This window comes from Thunnus thynnus, chromosome 11, assembly GCF_963924715.1.
Source record: "Thunnus thynnus chromosome 11, fThuThy2.1, whole genome shotgun sequence".
NCBI classification, from domain to species: Eukaryota; Metazoa; Chordata; class Actinopteri; order Scombriformes; family Scombridae; genus Thunnus; species Thunnus thynnus.
The window spans coordinates 7,078,402-7,100,198 of NC_089527.1; the positions used below are offsets into that span (position 1 = coordinate 7,078,402).

The window sequence follows — 21,797 nt, forward strand, 5'->3', positions numbered from 1 at the left end:
AGCAGGAAACACTTTGCCTACATACAGACGCTTGAACGTAGCTCAGATACAGTTTTAAAACCTGACTTTATTTAATGCAGCGCTGCAACGTATGATTTTTCTTTTATTAATCGATTAATCTATCCATTATTTTCTCAATTAATCAATTAGTTGTTTGGTCTATAAAATGTGGATCACATTTTCCTAAAGTCCAAGACATGACCTGAGATGTTTTGTCTCGACCAACAGTCCACAACCCAAAAATATTCAGTTTACGATCACAGACGACTAAAGAAAACCAGTAAATGTTCACATTTAAGAGGCTGAAACCAGAGAATTATAAAAATAAATAAATTAATTAATTAATCAATGAACAAAATAGTTGGCATTTAATTCTTGGTGATGAATTTTCTGGCGTTTGACTAATCGACTGACTGTTACAGCTCTAACTGAATGACTAGGAAACATATTTTTTAAAAAGGGAGTACAGATGGTACCTATGATCTTTAGCATCATGTGCGTCATTTATATATTTGTAAATGCAAATGTGCAAACCCAGCAGGAAGAACATCTCCCGTAAACTAGAAACAAGTAAACATCACGTAACGACAACGTCACATGTTTAAGCTGCTGTCCGTTAGGCAACTGTCATCTATGTAAATAATGCCAAATATAGAGCTAACACCAACCCACACAGGTGTTTTCATCTAGCTGATTAAAGCTCTTTTTATGGCGCAGTCAGACTGGATTTCACCTCCCATTTAATGTCTTTGTGGAACAATCGAGACACGTTATCTTCAGTTCAATCTGATTTAACTTTAACTTTGAAGAGGGGATTGATCTCTCAATCAGGAAGTTTGTTTTATATTGTTTTATAATTGCACGGCACAGTAATACAAGCAGCAGAGAGAGAGAGATGTTGTTTGACTGCAAGGATAGACACACCTGAGATCTGCCAGATATTCATAAATAATTGTAATTTAGAGATAATTATTATTTTACAACACTCATGAGGAGCAGCTCCTGCACCGATCTGTATTATTATGAGTCAAAATAGCAGCAACGATGAAGTCAGCAGCGTTTGGATCGACAGCTCGGTGGATCTGCTGACCGCCAGACACCCTTTTCACTCTAATTGGTGCATGTAGTTTTGGTGTCATCGTGTAATTTCCACAAGCGCACCATCAACCTGAGCAAAGATCACTGAAGAGTCACCTGCAGGTTACGTTTGGACATCTCACAAGTGTTGGCAGTGAAAATACAACACCATGGACTGGATTCAACCGTGACGAACCGTGTGACAGACATGTTTACCAGTTTACCAGTCTGCTGTCGTCTACAGGATAAGTGTTGGTACATCCAGTTTGTTTTTTTCTGTTTGTTTTGATCCACAAACAACAGACTTGTGTTTCGATCTGACACAAATCAGCGCATTAAGAGCTGATTAAAGCCTCCTGCTGTGAGATGACTGACTGGATTTTGGCCAAAGACGCAACATGCTTCAAAGTTTCAACCCACATAGAGCTGTGCAGCATGTTTTCTGCTCTGTGTAGTCCTCTGTAGAGCTGCTACAATTATTAGATTAATTGATCAGCAGAAAATTAAGCATTTAATTAATTAATCAGCAACTATTTTGATAAGCAATAAATCGTTTAGCCATTTTTTTAAGCAAAAATGCCAAAAGTTTGCTGTCTTCAGCTTCTCAAATGTGACGATTGAATGATTTTCTTTGTCAAACATTAAATTAAATTGATCATCTTTTGGGTTTTGGACTTTTGGTCGGACCAAAACAAGACATCTGAAGACGTCACCTTTGACTGGGAAATTGTAATGTTCATTTTTTCACTATTTTCTGACTTTTTACAGACCAAACAATTAATTAAGAAAATCCTTTGCAGAGTAATCGATAATGAAAATGTATTCTTAGTGCTGAATAACAGAAGAGATATAGAAACTTTAACAGCCTGAAAACTGAACTCATCATTTGAGAGGGACTTACGTGGCATTGCTGAAACCAACGTACTCGTTTCCCGCCATCTTTTTCAGGAAGTTCATGACCTGTAGGGAAAGCAGCGGGGAGTTAAATGATAAACAAGGGTTCATACATACAAGATTAAATTCTGTGGTTGGTTGGTTGCTGAAAATGAGGAAATACTAACATTTCAGTATTTTACGATAGTCCTGAGTCCAGTTTTTCTGGTTAGTTTGGCTTTAATTTGATTAAGAATATGGACTTTTCATTTATTTTATCATTTACACCTGTGCTTTTCCTAATGTGACGACATTCTGTGAACTTGTACTAAGGAACTAGGACACAACTAATGAACCTTATTATGCTCTCAAAGTGAAAAAAAATAGTTCAAAGAAGAATCTAATGTATGAAAACTAACTCTGAATACTTGTCTGACCCAGATCTGGCTTCAAATACTCACATAGTCAAATTTTTCTGCGTTGCCTGCACCTTGCTGAGGAAGGAGAAGAAGAACACGCAATTAGTACAGTTCATTAACCAAAGTCTGATGCAGGTAGAGGTAAAGAACAGCATCATATAAAGATAATACTAACATATGATAATGCTATTGCTGTCATATTAAAAACTACACAATTAGCAGATAGATGTGAATACATTTTGTAATAATAAATCACATGAGCTTTGCCAAGAATTATATAAAGAGTAGATACAAAATATTAATAAAGATTGGCTTTGCAAATAGGTTACAAAGAGGGAAATGTTTTGGAGTTAAAGGGGAGATTTAGTAGACATGTACATTACCAGAGCTTAGCCACTTAAATAAAAACATGTCTCACTATTATGTCTCGCTTATTCAAAGGGATTCGTTTTTATTTAAAGTGCAAAAAAAGGTAAAAACACCAGTTTTGAAAATTTGCGGCAGCCCCGACTGTGTGTATGTGTTTGTATGTAAAGTATGACTGCACAGAGATGTGGGGGGGTGTATACAGGGGAGTTTGTATTATGGGTTACCATAATGCAGGTGTGTGTATATGTTTTTTTTTTTTAAGATGTAGGTCAACATGTGTCATCTGTGCAGAGAGCCACCGGGCAGCCAAAACAGAGGGAGGGACGTAAATGAGGGAGTAATGAATCTTCCTCTGAGAGCTTCTAGTTTATTGTACTTTTGTTTATTTATTAAGTCACAAAAAAGCTCATTGATGCTGCCTATTCCCACAAAGAAAACACAGACACACATGCACATTTATAGTGCTATAGCATTTGTTATAAACTCATAAATATTGAACTATATGTATGTTTTGTATGGTGTGATTTTACATGTAAATAAAAAAAAAAAATAAAAAAGAAAAGAGGCTTCATATGTGACTGACAGTACATTTTAAATTCTACACTTAACTGTGCAGAAAAAAAAAACTGATGGAGGTGTTAAAGAGTCACTAAATGGGGGTTTTTCTACAGGGCTGATTGGAGGAGAAAAAGAGAAGAGAGGGGGGGAGAAGGGGGGAGGAGGAGGAGGAGGGGGGATCATGGGATTGGGAGAGTGGAGGAGATAGATATGGAAAAGGAAGAAAAAATTACCAACGTCATTTGACCTGCAGCAGCAGTCATTATTTCCCACAGTTCCTAAGTCTGGAAAATATGCAACAACATACAAAAACAGCAACAACATGTAGCCTTCAAGCACCATGTAACAACAGTTTGGGGCATACTGCCACGGCAACCATCCCATAGTTTTTACCCCCCCCCCACGGAGGTTAAAAAGCTGACTGGGCGACCTGACCGACGGCTTGACATTTGTGCTTTTCAATTATGGAAAATAAAAACACACACATTGAGACACTGATGATAATGGTGAGCAGAGGTGGAAACAGACACACGTTACTGTCTCTGCAAACGATGGAGAGTTGATGTCTTTCATATTATTTCTGGAGTTTATGTAGGAGAAGTAACCAACATATATAACTCTCCATATGCTATAATTTCTGTATTTAAGAAAACAGAACCAGTAGATTTTGCTGGGATACACAGTGTTTGTATTTCTGCTTCGTCTTAGAGGGATCTGCTCACAATGTTAAAGAAATACCTCAACATTTTGGGACTTAATTAGGCTTTTTTTTTTCCCCGAAAGTTTGAAGAGAAGATTGATATCAATCACGTCACGTGCGTCAAAGTACAGAGCTGGAGTCAGGAAGTCATTAAGCCGCCAGTATAAATCATCGGAAATGAAGCTTTTGGTGAAAGTTCAAAAATTTTTACGTTTATTCCCTGTGGGTGAAAGTTTGTTTCCTCTTGTTTTGTTTCTCTTTCCTTTCATTTACCAGACCAATGATCTTTCTGCTCGTCTTCCTCCAGCCAATCAATCTCCAGTTCATTAAATATCGCTGCAAGTCTGTCCACCTCCCATCACCACCATTACTTCCATTATATCCAAAGAGACTCTTCTAAAGGTTTCCACCTGCTGGCTCCGCTCCACCACCACCAGCATCTAGACTCTACATCTCTTTACATCAATGGAGTCTAACCGCCAAGACTTCCTGTCGCTAACATCAATGGATATTGTTCTACACTTCCAGTTGATGTCTCCTTATTGAACTGCTTGTTGGATGGTAGAATAGTTTTCCAATATCAGAATTGAAGGAGCTGTGTTTTAGCTTCTCTCTTGAGGTCTCATGTGTTCAACTGAATACATTATAAAAGCTTTCCAGTCTGAAAATGTGCTGTTATCCCTTTATTTCAATGACCAGCTTTAGCGCCTTTATAAACACTTATAAACAAGCCTTCTGACTACTTTGGACAACACACAGAGATAATTAGTTATTTTCTGGCATAAAACCAGCCCTCAGCCAAGATTAGCATAAAGACAGGAAGTAGATAGTCAGGCTTTGTCCGAACTGAAAAGACACAGCTTCCAACATCTATGAATAGTTCACTAAAGTTCACTCGTGAGACTTCTGTAAAGCCAAAACCGAAGTGCTGAAAGACGCTAAAATGCAGAAGTGACTCCTTTCACATTACACAGAGTAATTTGGTTTATTATTGATATAATATATAGATTATTGCAGCATTAACGCACTGGTAGAAGACTGATACCGATCTTCTCATCTCGCTTTCATAGAGTTTTTCCCAAATTGTTGAATTATTCCTTTAAGAAGCAAACTTATTGTCAGTTCTGACTGTAGTAAAGCATTTAACACAATTTACTCTACAGCTTTCTATTTCCTTGATCAAAGGTCACAGATTACTGACTGTAGCAGTTGTGAGACAACAGAAACAGAAAGTCTCAATGAACTGTTTTGTTTTGTACATAATGAAATAAAAGAATAATCACAAGGAGCAATAGTTGGCTTCTTAACATCGCTGGTGACAAAACAGATCAAAACACTGCTAAGACGAACCAGATCATTTACAAATGTGGACAGATTTTAATACTGGTAACTAAAAAAAAGACCAACGTGTCCTCTCAAGCTGACTTAGTAGTAATGTTTTTCTCTATTATAGTGCAGTATTTAAACTACAGGACTTATTGTACAAAAGGCTTTTTGACATTTGACGGTTAGTTTCCTGTCGAGGCCCTGAGTGCTTAGTGACCAAAACACTTTAATGAAAATTGTTGGAATAAAAAGAAATATATGTCAGCACACTGTTTCAATGGTGCTTCAATTGATTATTAATTAATCACTTGCCCAACAAGTGTTGCTGAGCAGCACTGGGGAAAAGGTAACTTGTAGTACTTTGCTTAAAGATTAACTTTTATGGAAACATGTTCAAAAACATGCTGTTGTTTAATGGTTTACTGTTATGTTATGACCTCTGTTGTGACTTCTGCTGGGACGTCTCCAGAATAAATGTTTTCTGTCATGGTAACGGCATCAATCTTTCATCCAATCTTTTTTAAATGATTTCTCTTTCACTAGAAACTATTTGGTCAAGAAAATAAGTGTATATTGTTTATATTTGCATGGTGATAATGCACAATAAACACAGGTGGAAAAACTGAATTTTTCAAAACAATGAAATGGGATTTTGACAACATGCATACACATGGGTCCCAGACCCTTAAGAGTGGTGACGGAGCTACTCTGTTGGTGGGTGTTGCCTGCAAGAGGTCCAAAAATAAAAAATCAACATCAAACAGGCCACGTGCTTCAGCATGCCTCTTCAAAAACATACAGTTTCATTACTATGTGAAGACTTTCATTCCCTCTCTGGATATTGCTTCCTCTCGAGTCAAATGAAAACTAATAATCACACCCTCCGAGCTTTTATAGCACATTTGTTTCTTACAACATCAGGGAGAATGCCACAAAGATCAGGCACATAATTAAGTCAAAAGCTTGGCATAACAAAGGTCAAATACCAGTCCTTGAAGTTGAAAAAAAAGTGGAGCAATTAACAAAAATCCATAATTCAATAAAATAAAAAAAAGCTCATTTCAAGACATCAGAAACAAAAATCTGAAGGAAGCTGACACACACAGTAAAGGTTTCTATGATGCAGCTCATGTGTAGATGTGTGAGTGTTAATAATTCACTTCTCCATCCTGGTAGGGTTAAATAATTACAAATTAAACCTGAGAATGATTATTAAACAGCTGTAAAGCTTACGGCAGAGTTTAAAAATGGAACACTGCCAATGTGAAAGCCTACTGGCAAAGCTGGTATTTAAGCTATGTTAACATTTCCTTTGTTACGGCTGAACCTGTGAGCAGCAGCGGGATGATGTCGGTGATTCATTTCTGTGACTGTGCGGGCGAACTTACTGTGTTAACCCAGAGAGAAATACAAATAGGGCGACACCAAACTCTGGTGACGAGATGGAGGTGTCGTTATCTGACTTCCTATCTGTCCTCGTGTGCAGACTGCTGTATAAGTGCACCTGCGTTCCACTAGCTCTTCTTCCAGGTTATTTTCAGCGGAGGACAATAACAGCGTGTGAGCCGGGCCAGCTAAATGCCCCTCAGGAAGGATTAGCACAAATCTTAATCACCACAACAAGACACATGGCGGTGGACTAAAGTAGTGACCTAGAAATTCTTCAAGAGTCAAGAGTCATAAATATCTGAGCGCACTGGGAAGTCTACAGTCTATTGAATGTGTAACAACACCACAAAAGAAAAGAGTTTTGTGTGGACGAGGGTGTAAATTCAGCTAAATATTGCATTATTGTGAGTCTTGAGTGGGTTTCATTGTGTTCAAACACAAAAAGTAGGTTAATTAGTCTTTTGTTAAACAGTCAAATCTTATCTGGTACCAATATTTACCTTCACCTTTGTTTTTTATCTACTTGATAAAGCAGCTCAGTGATACCCACCATACAAGGAATTTCTCTAGTCAACGTTTTGAGTGGAAATGACACACACATGAAGAAAGAAAGAAAAAGTGTTACTGTTTTTTACCTTTATCAGTGAAGTACAAACGATAGCGCCGGCATTCACCATCGGGTTGTGGGGCTTATCTGCAGATGAACAACGAGAGCTCAGTTAACATGCGGTAGAGGATCTGAGAGTTCTGTATATAGACTGATCAAACAATGAATTAATCATATCAAATATATGTAGAACACACACCGACTCCAGATACTGCAGATAAAAGGATAGTTACGTAAATATACATAGAAAATAGAGGCAGGATGTATATGTTTCACTTTCAAACCTGATGTTTAGGTGCACATGGTTGCAGATTTTGGTAATACAAGTCTGTGTGGAGACTCCTGCCATGTTTTATGAACTAAACTGATTTTTATACCATTCAAACAAGAGTTTCACAGCCACGTGGTAGCATGTGGGGGTGGATGGTGTCCGACAAAATAACCCAAAGCCAGTTATTTTCAGTGAAAGTTTGTCTTCATTTGTCAGCTGTTGACGTCATGTGACTCCTGACATATTGTGCTGTATCTCCTCTACAGCACAGTTCAACCAAAAACTTCTATATTCATAACTTAATCCCCTGAGATGAGCTCTCTTCCTCTTCCCTTTTAGTTGTAGCAACGCTGGGCGAGGAGGAGGAGGAGGAGGAGGAGGAGGTGAGAGGAAGCCTTCCTCCCCCAGATCTCTAAAAAGAGTTAGCTCTTACATCACCTACATTACCTCACTAGTGCATGATCTCCTTACACAACAGGAATGCCACAAAGCTACGCTGGCAGGAGGAGATACAAAATTCCGACTAAAGATATGACGACAGGATGGCTCCGCTCTTAGTACCAGCCTGGGATTAGTGGCATTTCCTCTGAAAAACTCAAAACAACTTTGACTTTGATAACTATGAGATTTCATTTCATATCAAAAATGTCACTTAAATAAATATCTGCATGCTTCCACAGCATAATCCATGTGTTCAGTAGACAACCGAACAAGTATTTTCACACAAAAAAACAAAAAAAACTTTCCACAAAATCCTCTAATGGGAGCATCTGACTCATTCACTTGGCAGCTCAGTCGCAGCTTTCACTGCTTAATCTGACACTTAAAGCCTCCCTACTGTGTATTTTGGCATTTCCTGACAATGTTGACACCAAATATTGTTTTGACAAATAGCTTAATTTTGCTCTCAAAGTTCAAAAACTTCATTGTGACATATGACTACAGTAGAACGCTGCAGTTATACGTCATTCTCATAAAACTCCTTTTGTTTTTGTGAGCGTCACATAAGCTACTGAAGCAGTATCTGGCACCTAAAGTTTCAAACTAAACACTCGGTGCAGACGTGCTGCAACAATGGATTAATGCTTAAAATATGAATAATCTATTTCAATTAAATTGGTACAGAAAATAACGTTTAATGTGGTCAGTAAATCAGTCTGCATTGATCTATAAATGAATGTAGGAGATTCTTACAGTATTTGTTGTTCACAGCTGTTTATAATGTATAAAAAGCTTCTCCTGCAGCACCTGAAGGCAGCAGGACAGATATATTGATAAATCCGCAGCCTCTGAGAAGTGCAGCGTCAGAGCTCAGTGCCGTTACGCACGACCGTTCACTGTGTTTCCTTTCATTAAATCATCTGATGTCACCAGGCTGCTACACCGGATGGTCATAACTCAATATTCTGCTTTTTATGAAGGAGACGTCGTGTCAATGAGGCTCACCAGCCTCCTTTCCAACTTCCTGTTTAGCAAAAGTAAGGTCTCATGTTTTATCCTTGAAACACATTGTGATGCAAACGCTGTTGTGTGACATTAATTTCTAAATGTGACGAGGTGAGATACATTATAATTATTGCTGAAATAGCGTTGGTCCAATATAATCATATAAACGGCTTCCCCAAATCAATTTCTTTATTTTTTATTTCTACCGTTATAGTAACTAACTGATGAAAAGAAACTACTCCATCTGTCTTTGGCTGCAGATTTGTGGTGATGTGTGTTCATGTCGTGAAGAAAAGCTTTTTGTTTGTCATCACGTTTAACTGTGATTGACACTTCAGCTATGAGAGCCGTGATGTGACTGGCTGAGAGATTATTTAACAATCACCACACCCGCTGATCTATATTTACCTTCACTCAGCCTCTTTCCGCACGTCGCGCTGCTGCACATACACGAACCTAAAATAGCAGGCGCGCACGGACGGAAACGTCCTTACAATCCTTCCACGCTGCACTTGACATTTATTATTCAAATTTCAACTGAGGGTGCAACATATTAAACCGAGGATGCAATGCGTGCTTTTCCATCCTCCTAGAACCGAGGAGGAAAATTTACAGACGTGTACTAAAAGCGAGACGTCATTGCTCAGTATAGACGAGCCGCCAATAAAGAAGCCGTCATCTGACTTCACGTATCCGTTACTGACATGTAACCTACTCTATATGGCTACAGCTGTAAACGGAAAGGTTAAAGGCTATAATATCGCTACCGTCCCCATACATCACCAGTGTGCTGGAGCAGCAATCTGGTTGCCATGGTAACGACTATTAGCCACACGTTCCATTCTCTGTTTGAGAAAGAAGCGTTAACCGTTAAACAGGAAGTTGTAAACACTGGCTGAAGCTAAACAGTAGGTGAGTGTCAATGACTAACTATCAGGGTCGGTGCTGACAGACTGCCCCACTTATCATTATGAGGGTCATGAGGGAGCAGATTGATGGGAAAAATGCCAAAAAATGTTGCAGCAGGCAAAGTATTTCTCTTTTATAAACTCTATCTGTGTTGTCATGTGATTTAGACTGAACTTAAACATAAATGCTTCCTTGTTTACAAAGAAAAAAACAGCAGTGAAGCGTTAAATCAGTTGCAGATAATGTAGGTTGTCACTAATATGTTGCACACTATGATTCAGTGCCACTTTCTGCTCAATGATATACAAACAATGTAAAAGTCGGAAACCTCCTAAACCCCTCTGTTGGCAACACATTCTTCTTATCACCGTTGCATCAGGTCTCAACTAGGTTGCAACATTTTAAGGAGGAAAAGCAGCGTGTACGGGCTGATAAGCTCTCCACAGACAGAAGAATAATCTAGAAACACAAAAAAGGGAGATAAAAGAAAACTCACCGTCTTCATTCAGGAAGAGCTTATTGAAACGTAGGCCACTGGGCTCCTTCCCGATGAAACTGTGCACATACTCTGTGCCGTGGTCATGAACGGCGACGGCGTATTTCAGCGGTTTGACACAGGACTGCAGACAGAAGGGGACCTTGGTGTCTCCTACGGTGTGTCTACATGAGACAGAAGATAACGGTTATCTGAGCGGTTAAAGCGGCCGCGGTTTCAGTGATTAGAAACACAAAATATTCAGAATGACAGAGAGACATGAAAACAGTGAATGTTATTAGGATTATTCATTGTCAGTTCATAGAATAATGTCAGTATTCCGGGAAAAACCATAAACTTCGGTGACACAGCGGGCAGGAGAGTTTTGCAGCATGATAACAGAAACACATGACCTGTTTAGTACCATGTTATCTTTACGACTTCCACTCTTACACAAACATAAATATACACACCTATGGAACTTTACAACTGCTTATCAGAGGACAAGTTGACCGAAACAGCTGCCGACATCATTACCCTACACTTGTTGCACTACTTTTGTCTTTTCTGGGAAATATATGAACGTTTACACAGTGAAACCACCAGCAGCTGTACATGATAACATAAAGCCCTGCAATAAATAAACATGATAAATGAACATTGTAAGCTTCACAAAAGGAGTGTTTATTACACCGCATTTCATTTTACAGGTGTTCCTATTATTCTGTCCATCCCCAGGACCTGGAGGAGTAAATTGCAACACCGTGTCAGAATCATTAATCATCATGTGACTCGTCATATTAACAGATATGGCTGATGATTTTCTATAGTTTTATTATTTTATTATTGTCAATAAATCTCATGTTTGGCTCCAAACCAACAATGAATTGACCTACTTACAAGTACTGTGTGTGTATTCAAAACACGTCAATGACTCACACTGTTGCACTGGGTGACATGTTCCTTTATTATGAAGATGTTAGTTTGTTTAGAAACGGCTCCAAAGACTAATAACAGCGATCATGTTTTCAGTCTCTGGAGAGTAGTTCCTTGTAATGCAGATACCACTGTGAATGTGTGGGAATGTTGTTCTGTTTACAGAGTTTCACTAGCTGGTTGTCCTAAACATCACAACCTTATGACTTTGGTACAAGAGTCTGAAAACTGATCTCTGTTATTAGTCTTTGGAGCCGTTTCTAAACAAACTAACATGACCGTAATCTTTTTTAATGAAGGAACATGTCAGCCAGTGCAACAGTGCGGCTCATTGATGCGTTTTTAATTTTGTTTTTAATAGTTTTTGGACAAAAACGGAGGTCTACAACACAGACAAATAAGATTTATCAGGCGGTAAATGACCGCTCTCGTGGTCAGTCACTTGTATCGTTTTGAACCTGTTTAGCAAAACGTAGAACTCCACTGTGAATTTTCACTCGCCCCATGAAACGTCTGAGTAACATGTAAGTTAACATCATATGATGTAGAAATGTCATGTTAGTTACTCATTAACGCTGTATGTGTGCATGTTTACATTCATAGTAACTTTTTGAAACTTACACAGTGCCATATTTGTCGCTCCTGTGTGCTATTTTTAGCTTAGACAAGGTGTATCAATCAAGCTAGCAGCACTAGATGGGACCATATTGATCATTGGCAATAAATGTGTTTTATTACATGATTGTGTGGTAATGATAATTGCACTGTTAAAATGTATGTAATTGTGTACAATCTATTGTACTTGTCTTAAACCAAATTTGAGGGTTAATATTTTACACTTCACTGTAACTTTTATTCTCCTGTTTTATCTGTCTTATTCTATTTTAGCTTCTTTTTATTTCCAAATTTAACACTTTTTAAATTGTCTTTTTACTTGTGTTGTTTTTATATTCTGTCTTGATGCCTTTTATGCTCTATGTAAAGCACTTTGAATTGCCTTGTTGTTGAAATGTGCTATACAAATAAACTTGCCTTGCCTTGAGGAGAGGTTTTAAGCAAATTGCGTTTATTTTTAGTTTTCACAGTGCAAATGTGATTCTCATCATGATGCCAGCAAAATAAAAAGATTAGAGACTCTCTGCTGTGATAGTTAATGCTAAGGGCAGCTACACAGTCTGTGGAAACACACAGTACTTGTAAATAGGATGAGTTCATTACCTGCCAACACTCCCAATTATTGCAGGAGTCTCTCTGTTTTTAAATCTTTCTCCAGCTGTGCTCCCAATTGGTAATTTTTCCTGTTAATCCCCTGATTTCATAGTGATACAAATCAAACGGGTGTTTCTCAGTTTCTGTGTGTGATATGCGTCAAGCTACCTGGCAACCGAGCCAAGAGGCAGAGGTCAGCGTGAACAAACGACTGCCAACATTTTTCTCTGGTGTCTCCTGTATTTTCACCCCCCTCTCCCGCTGTGCTCCTGTTTTGTTGTTTCTTCATAATTTGCATGTTGCCTCTCTCTTTATTATGAATAATCGTCATACACACGGATCCACAGGTTTTACATGTTTTTCTGACGTTACCCGAGTTGCAGGATAGTCTTTGAAACCCAAACTATATGCAAAATCCATACATGACAAACAATTTCAACCCATCTATCACCACAACAAGACTCAAAGGGGCGTATGCACAGCTGCTCTCTGCACAGGAAGTCTTTCCTCTTGACCTCTGTCCTCCTTCCTCTGCTGCTGATGTGATTCACTGCCTGCAGGTATCGCTTGATAGAGAGACAAGGGGCTGGTTTGTCTCAGCCAGCAGCAAAGTTTACAAGAATTTGCCAAAATTTAAGATACGTGGCAAACTCACAGCTTTTGTGTTATTAGCTGTGGTTGTGTAAAACCATACTGGTGGTGGTTTGGACACTGCGGGCAAAGCAGTTGAAAACATTACTTTTCTACATGTTCATGCTTGTTATCTTATCTTTCACTTCATCAAGTGTCCCCCCCCCCCAGCCCCACCCCACCTGAAAATACCTTCCACACTTTCATCTGATTTCTGACACTGAGGTTAAATAAGTAAAAACTGGCTTGTTAGCATTCCACACTGAAACCACTGGATGCCGTTTTGTAATGATTTAACTAACTGAGAAACATCAAAAATAATGTGCTAAAATTTAAAAACATCCCAGTATCCCTTTAATACTTCTCACCTCTGTCCGTCAACCGTGCACAGAGAGACGGCCCACAGGTCAGGGTTGAATTTGGCAAGCTGAGGAATGTAGTCTGCAACCTGAAAGAGAAGTATACAGCTGAAAGAGGGTCACAGTACACCGCTGACGTCTGCTGAGGCTCATGTTTCAATGGGAAGATAAAACCACTGACAGAACAACAAGACTGACAGAGGTCAAATCCTCGTCTGACGATCGCAAAGGAAAAATCCACCCTCAGATACTCATATCAAAAGGAGCTATTTTAAGACAAAGTGTTTTGTCTACTTTGTCTTTTATCTGTTTCCACTACTACTATTATCCCCTCAGTATGTCTACACCGAGCTCTTCTTCTGTTTGGTTTGGCTTTTAGTCCGCACATAGCTGACGTCTCACATAGCTCTGCAGAATGGATGGATCTAACAACGCGGGCTTCCTGTTTTAAGGGCTGATATACTCAAGGACAGCTTTTAGACTGGGTGTTCCTATATACTGTATATGTTGGTGTGCACGGTCATAAATTCTGGGTTAAACTGTGGACAGTCTGTGCAGATCCTCGCAGACATGGGAAGATGAAGAAGAAAGATATAGAAAGTAAACTGAACTTTTGGAAAACAATGACATGACCCTGCTGAGACACCGTCAACTTTCTGCCTCTAACCCAAGCGGTAACTGTCACGGCTTGAGGCTGAATTGTAGACTGTATATAAAGATGGACGTAGCGAGGTGTGACAGTTTGCATTGGAGCCGGTTTGAAGCTCGTAGCTGCTGCTTATGGTTGGCACCATCTTTTCCGTTTGAAGCCAGGAGCTTCCAAATAAAAAGTGTCGGGTGTTGCCTTTCACGCTCTGGAAACACGCTGTGCTACCTCGGACAGAAGCTAACGTGTGCTAACATTAGCTACGCAACAATAGTCCGACTCAGTGCGAGTCTCGGAACAAACTGTCAATCACGGCTGTCAATCAACGCCCACATGGCAGACATCACAGCTACTATAAGTCTTCAAATCTTTTTAACGCAGCAATAATTTCCAAAATAACCACCAGCACACTTATTAGAAGGCCTGACTTTAACGATTGAGACCAAAATGACTCGTTGAAATAAATGATTGACTTAATATTTCTAGAGAGAAGTTGACGCTTTTTGAATGGGAGTCAATGGGAGTCAATGGGAGCTGTTTGGGTTTTTGCGCTTTCTATTTAAGATTATGCTGCTTTCTCCTTGAAACTGTTTTTTGTACAAATATTTGAAAGTAGTACTTAACTTACAGCTGCCGGGAACACCGCTATGATCCTTTTAACATGTTTAAGGGTGGAGTTTTTCCTTTGAATCGGAGCACTGCTAGCAAACCAGCTGACTGCAGACTGAAGCCAGACTGTTACAACAGACTGATGGTAATGAATCTGTATGAGCTAATAAATAATAAAAATGATGGTCTGGAAGAAAAAACAAAAAAAAACAAAACAACCAAGAGTCATGCATCTAAGGTCACACCTGTCCTCCAGAGAGATTTTTGGCACTCTCATACAGTTCATCAATATGGGAGGAGAAGGACTGGAAGTCTGGGATGACGAACTTCTTGCGGAAGGCCTGAGTGAGCAGGACAATGTTGCTCTGGACACACCTGATGAATAAACAACAAATAGCATGCTCAAATACAGTGACTGCATGCAACTGAAGGAAAAAAAAGTTTGTCAACCAAGTTTTTAAAACCCTGATGTCTGACAAACTTCTGTGAATGTTAATAGAGGTGGTTGATGAAGAAGCTTCATCATAACATATTGGTTCATTGGTTCATCCGTGTAGCATGACCCAACATGAATCCATATAGTGATGAATGATCATTTTCAAACCACACGACTGTAGAAAACCATGGACATAGAGCCTGTGAGGGTTTCAGGGACGTGGCAACACTCGAGCTTTCTTGAGCCTTAAAAGAATTTAAATTTGAGCAAAAAGTCTTTCATGGATCCATTTTTTTTTTTTCAAAGCGGCACTAAAACACAAGATGAAATACTGAACTGAGCTTAACTTCTGCTAGACAAAAAAAACAAAAAAAAGTGATTTGATGACTCGACACTTGTGTTGTGAAGGAAGGAAGGAAGTTGTGGGTTTCAGATTGAATACAGTCCAGAGTTACTATGACTTTAAAAGCATATCAGGGCATCCAGTCATGGAGTTTACCCCAGTGTGACGTAAATCAGTGTCTTTAATGTTTAGAAGGTTAAATGAATCTGGTGTTTTTTGTTAATGTACAATATAAATCAAGAGTAAATGCTACAAAGTGCCAAAAGCATGTTAGCGAACTACAGCAAATATCATTCTTTGCTCTTATGTCAGAAAGCTCTTAATGTTGTGTTTGTGCAAACACATAATTCTTAATGTAGTGTTGGAATAATGAGAATACTGCAATGCCATTACAGTATTAGTAACGTGGCGTCTGACACGTAGTTGAATCTTGATGAAATATTTATAGCAAGCTAATTATGTCCTTACATCACATCCATTGATTACTAATTACTGCATTAGAAGGATCTAGAAGGAGAGGAGTTTCTCACATAAACAGAGCTGCTACCCAAATGCTTGTTTGTTGATATTTTTTATGTGTTTACGAAATAGTTTGAATTTTCTCATTAAAAAATATGGTTTTCAAAATGCAGAAAATGTTTTCTGACACTAAAAAGAGTTCAGGTTCTTTGGAGAATGTGATAAAAAAAAGAAGTGTCGCTGTGGTGTCGGTGTGTATGATGGAGAGAGAAAACAATTAAGTCAGACAAGACGAGACAAGACGAGACTCACTTCTTGAATAGGTGCCTGTCCAGCGTAACGCCATCTGATGTGTTCTTTAAAGTTTCTTTGAGGGTTTCCATGCATTCCTTCAGTCGTGGATCTCCACTGCGAAGCCCAGTGGCTTTAAGAGCCTAAAATAATACAAGAAGAAAGTACAGGACAGTAAAAAGGAATAAGGAAAAATGTCATCTTGTAATGCTAGTGTGGTTCTGATCAGTGGTATGTGACTACTGTAATGAGCTTATTAACGCGGTGAAATGAGCACAAACCATCAAGCTGAACTCAATTTAAAAGGACTTACTGTGAGAAATTTATGAGCAGGAATCTTCTCTTGACCTTCAGCGACTGTATAGAAGAGCAAATCCTCCAGACTGGGGAGAATACCTACGTTTCTTCTCCTAGGTTAGAAAGACAGACAAAACAGTTTTAATAATGTGAAGGCATTTCAATGAGGTGAGAAATACATACAATAAATAAGCTATTATTCTTTTGTTATTTATGTATGTAATTGTTTTTTCTTCAGAGTCCGTTCTTGAGTATGCAGCATGAGATAAAAAGCACAATAAGCACCAAATGAAGGTAGATTTTCTATTTGGAGAGTAAATCTCGGAGGGTTATCCGCCACACTGGCAGGTAAATATCTGTACCAAAATAGTCATGTAATAAAATATCTGAGATAAACGTAACCTTTACATGCTTGACCCATGGATGTATAAAGAGGACTGGATACAGCGTCGGAGGCGGGGCCCCGTTCATTTTTATTAAAGTTGCTCAGTGGCGCATGAAGCCAAAAAAATTCGACTTCCCGGTATGAAAGTACCCAGATCTTCCGCGTTGTGCGGCCCATAGAGCATGCGCACTAGTGACTTTTGCTGGCCGAGTCGGCTACTTCCGGTTTAGCCCTCCGGCTAACTTGAATGGGGATAAAACAATTCAATCATGCGGCTCTTCTAGGGTTTTGAAATGTGATCGGACCAAACGGATTTAATGCTGATAGTGAGACAAGTTATTTCGCGGGGTTTGTGACGCTCAGAAAAATGTATCCGCTGATTTCACAATGTAAGTCTATGGGAAAAAGTCTTTTTGGGCCAGTGTGCATCACGTGACGTTGTAATTACACGGTTTGGCCGCTATGTCAAATTGGCTTCAAAGCCTGGCGCTCTTCCTGTATCCAGTTCTCTTTATACATCCATGGTTTGACCCTGTAATGTTACTGCTTTCATCCACAACACAGCTGTACCAGCATTTTCTCTGAAATGTTACTGGATCTTGAGGTGGGAAATTGGTTTTTACAGCTTTCCCTGAATATCGATCCCTGCTCCCATTCGCACATGACCCCATGCTGGAAAATGTTCCTGAACATTTCAGGGATGAACTGCATGTGTGGAAGGGGCCTTCCAGTCCCCCTGGGCACGTGAGTCCAAAAGTTCATTTCGGACTGTGTCACTCAAAGTAAATATAGTGCAACAGCGTAGGCATGACTGATATGCAGCCAGATTGCCCTTTAGCCCGAGCTACAATACAGCCTATTCCCACCTGTCTTCACAGAGTAAACACGGAGCTTATCTGTAGCTGCTGATAGTCTTATCATGTTAACGAGGGATTCCAGTGACACATAATATGCAATACAAGTGGAAGCATTAACCACAGAGATGTGTGTCTGTTTGTACAACCAAGTAATCACAGGGCTCGTCATAAATTAATTATAATATTCAGTGTTTCCTGTTGGCAGTTCTCCCTGATGGGGACCATTAAGTTTAATAGCTGGAAATCAGGAGATAATAATGTCTGAACTGGCACAAAAATGGGATAAATTAGCTTTAATTACTATTTTAATGAATTGATTATATTTTTTATTCTAAAAATTCACTACGACCTTGACCTTGACCTTGATCAGTAAGCTAAGTTACGCAAGGTAAAATGGAGGACACTAGTGAGAAAAGCCTTCCCTGAGTAGACAATCACGACACCAAAGCATCTGAGAAGCAGTGTGTGTGTGTGTTAGTATTTTGAGTTCTACACCGTAGATTGACTTTGTAAAAAGCAGGTGAAAGCCACTGATACTGATTCGGCTGTTTCCAGACTAAAGCAAACTGCAGCTCATCTTGGAAGGTCTCCATCAGACAGCAGCCTGATGGAAGAAATGCAGGAGCTTCTCAGATTTAAAAAAGACAGACTAATAAATGTCACCAGATGGAAAAACACTCATGACATGATTCGTCGTGCATCTGTGCAACAAGCAGCTGCGGCAGTCGTCATTTTTAAGAGGAAGATGTCCTATTTGGAATTTAGCACTTCTCAGTAGTCTATGGTTGAAGAACTAAAAGAGACACTGAAACCTTTCAAAGATGCAACTCAGGCCGATATTTACTCCACAGCATCAGCAGCATGTCATGATATCTCAGCCGAGCGCTCCTGATGCGTCGCATAAATCAGCCATAAAAGTAGTAAGAGGTATTTAGGTATAGCTTATATGTTACACCATACGTATTTTCCAAGACGACTAAAATAGCGTGTGATATAGGGCCACAGACTTCCTGGTCTGCTGGTTCTCCCATTTAGTCCATCTTTCATCTGAACAGAGAACTTTAGTCGGCGATAGCTTATCACAAGAGATGAAGACACAAGCTGCCCTGGGTGCAATGGAAAGCCTGTTTGGGGACTTGTACAAATCAATTGAGTTTGGCAAATGTAACGGGGACGCCATGCAGGAAGCTCACATGAAGGAGACTCCTCTCTCCTCTATGCAGACAGAAACCCACTGATATGGTGGAGAGATACAATAGGTTCAACAGATCCCACAACTGTCAAAGCTGGCTCATAAATATGTGTTAATCATCAAATAATCATAATCAAATAAGTGTTCTCATCAGCAGGTAATATTATAAATACAAAACAGAGTCATACCTGATCCTGCCTGATTAAGTTGATAGACTTGTGTTTCTGCTATGTTTGTTGATACATTTTTAGTTTAAAGCTCCTGTTGTCTGTTATTTGACATTTTCTATTCAGGAACGCTTCTTCATCTGAACTCTTATTATTATTTTCTTTATGTTGTGTCTTCTATGTTATTAATACAGTAGCACTTTGAGTTTCACTCGGAACGAAAAATGCATTACAAATTAAATGTATTGTCATTATTATTATTATTATTATTGTTCTGATGCCTTAATACAGCAGTTAAAAAAAAATAACATCCAATTGTTGGATGAATGTGATGTCAGACTGGTGTAATGTAAATTTAATAAATTAATAGTATTGTTGTTGGGGGGGACAACTAATTGCGTGTCATTTCAAATTCGTTTGAATTTTTTGGAAGTCAAGTTCTGAGTGAACTGTTGGCAGTCGAGTTGCATTGTGGGTAATGTAGGCACCAGAATGCATGTTTTCTCGCTCCTGTTGTTTAATATTAATATTTTTTATTTTATAAGTGATTTTATAAGTAATCTACAGAGCAGATATGTTTCTGTATGAAACAAAAAAAAAAGGCAATTTAATTTCAGTTGGACTTTAAATGCAGTTTTCAACCAACAGCCACACTTTAGAGGTGTCGTCCACCTGAGAAATGTCACACAAACGGAGGCTTGATAACCTTTCCTTTCATCCAAATCACCTCCACTCGCTTTGCTCACTGGACACACACCATCAGTGAGGGTATAATAATTAATAAAATCTATTGGCATCAGTTAATTTGTTCATATCACCGCATGGTCCATTCATTCACTACACTGCATATCTCTTATTTTGATTGTGCAAACACAATGGCGCCCTACTACGTGTCGACTCACACACAGGTTTGGCGGGAGTGCCAGTGTTAGACAAGGCCTGAATTCCAGGGATTCTCTTGTCCTTAGCCCTGCCCCAGCGCTCTGCGGCTCTCGGATTAATAAAGCCAACATCGTGGCCCGTTCACACGCTGGTCATGACACAGCAACGTGGTCCGCGACATGGCAAACCGGGCTTAGACACAGATGAGGCACCCTCGTGCAAAAAAACAATAAAAGTATGACCGGACGAAGTGTTCGGAATGACATGATCAAGACAGATTTTCACACCGCTGTGGTTGAATGTGATAAAGATCTCATGATATAAGCGCCTGGACCTTCGTGGGTGTAAATAAAAAGTCCAGCCGATAAAGCTGACGTCATTTTTTGAACAATCCAATCAAATCAAAGTGTTTCTCTCTCTAAAACTAGTAGCAGCCATTTCATTTACACCTCCCTTATGTCTAATGCTCACCTGGCTACGGGAGCCTTTAAGCTCAAAATTGCAGAGTACACCGAGTAGTCGGGTCGGATCGAGGTCAGATCACATTCCCACCACGAGTTTGAATTAACTGGATTAAAAAGTGCAGGTGTGAAAACACCTTTAGAGGCGGTGGTCTCGATCCGGTCCCAGATTAACTCCGGAGTGGTTTGTTTGTGGTGGGAACGTGATTTGTCATTTGCACAGAAGGTCAAACAAGGCAATGACATCCCGAGGACATGATTTATGCTTCTGATCCAACTCTGCTGCACATTAACCACATAAGCTCATTTGAAATTTCAGTCTGCACGTCCTCCGTGTCTTCATCTCCTCTTTTTTTGGGCACATTTTCTGCTCTCCACAGAGTAAACACTCCACATATAGCCGAGGTAACCGCGCCAGAACATGTGCAAACAAACCAAGATCGACTGAAATGCTGTCCGTCAGGCATGCCTAATTCAAAGGCAGCGTTACTGGCCTGACATCTGTCACTAAAACAGCCCCTTTCATACAGCAGAGTCAACACATGCACTGCAGAGTCACTAACTGGTTTGCGTACGTGTGTTGTGCAAGGATGATACACTTCCCATAGAGCGGAGGTTGGATTAAGTTCAGGTGAAGTGAGGATAGGAAATTAAAAAAAAAAAAAAAGAAAGCATCTGTAAGAATTGAGGCTAAATCTTCATTAATCTATCTTTACAAGCACACTTAAAAGTGTTTGCTTTCACAAGTGGACTGAAAAGTTATTCATGTTTGTGAAAAGCTCATTAACCACCAACAGGTTCTACTTATTGGACAAAGTGTGTTTGTATTTCTGCTCACATGGGCCACACGGCAGCACTTTGAGCAGCGACTGACGAAAACATGAGGGCAAAGTATTCATGCCGTTAAATCTCATGATATTCTTTCTATTTATTCTAGTAATAGAGAGCGCTACTTTACAAAACATGCATCTTCTGTTGATACAAATACCAAAATACCAATGAACTGTTAACCCATAAACGGCTCTTTTTTTCTCTTCTGCAAAGCTTTTTCCATGTAACCGGCTCATTTATGTTTCATACAGTATGTGAACAACCAACCAACAAGTCTTTGTGCATCATCCACACTTAAAAAAATAAATAAATATCAATTTTTATCTTTCCAAAGAAAGTGTTGCGCAGTTCCCAGTAAAAAGGACATGGGGGAAAACCAAAATGGAGC

At 39.3% G+C, this 21,797-nt stretch overlaps 1 protein-coding gene across 3 annotated transcripts in view; it reads right to left on the bottom strand.

Annotated features, from left to right (window-relative positions):
- glsb (glutaminase b) overlaps positions 1-21,797 on the bottom strand; it is a 49,473-nt gene that overhangs the window by 22,261 nt on the left and 5,415 nt on the right. For 2 of the 3 annotated variants that reach the window (XM_067602970.1, XM_067602972.1), the window contains exons 2-9: positions 16,651-16,747; positions 16,359-16,480; positions 15,054-15,183; positions 13,563-13,642; positions 10,441-10,604; positions 7,347-7,405; positions 2,412-2,444; positions 1,979-2,037 (exon numbers count right to left, since the gene is read on the bottom strand). In XM_067602970.1, coding sequence (XP_067459071.1) covers positions 1,979-2,037; positions 2,412-2,444; positions 7,347-7,405; positions 10,441-10,604; positions 13,563-13,642; positions 15,054-15,183; positions 16,359-16,480; positions 16,651-16,747 — 744 coding nt within the window. The other variant, XM_067602973.1, reaches the window with a different exon arrangement.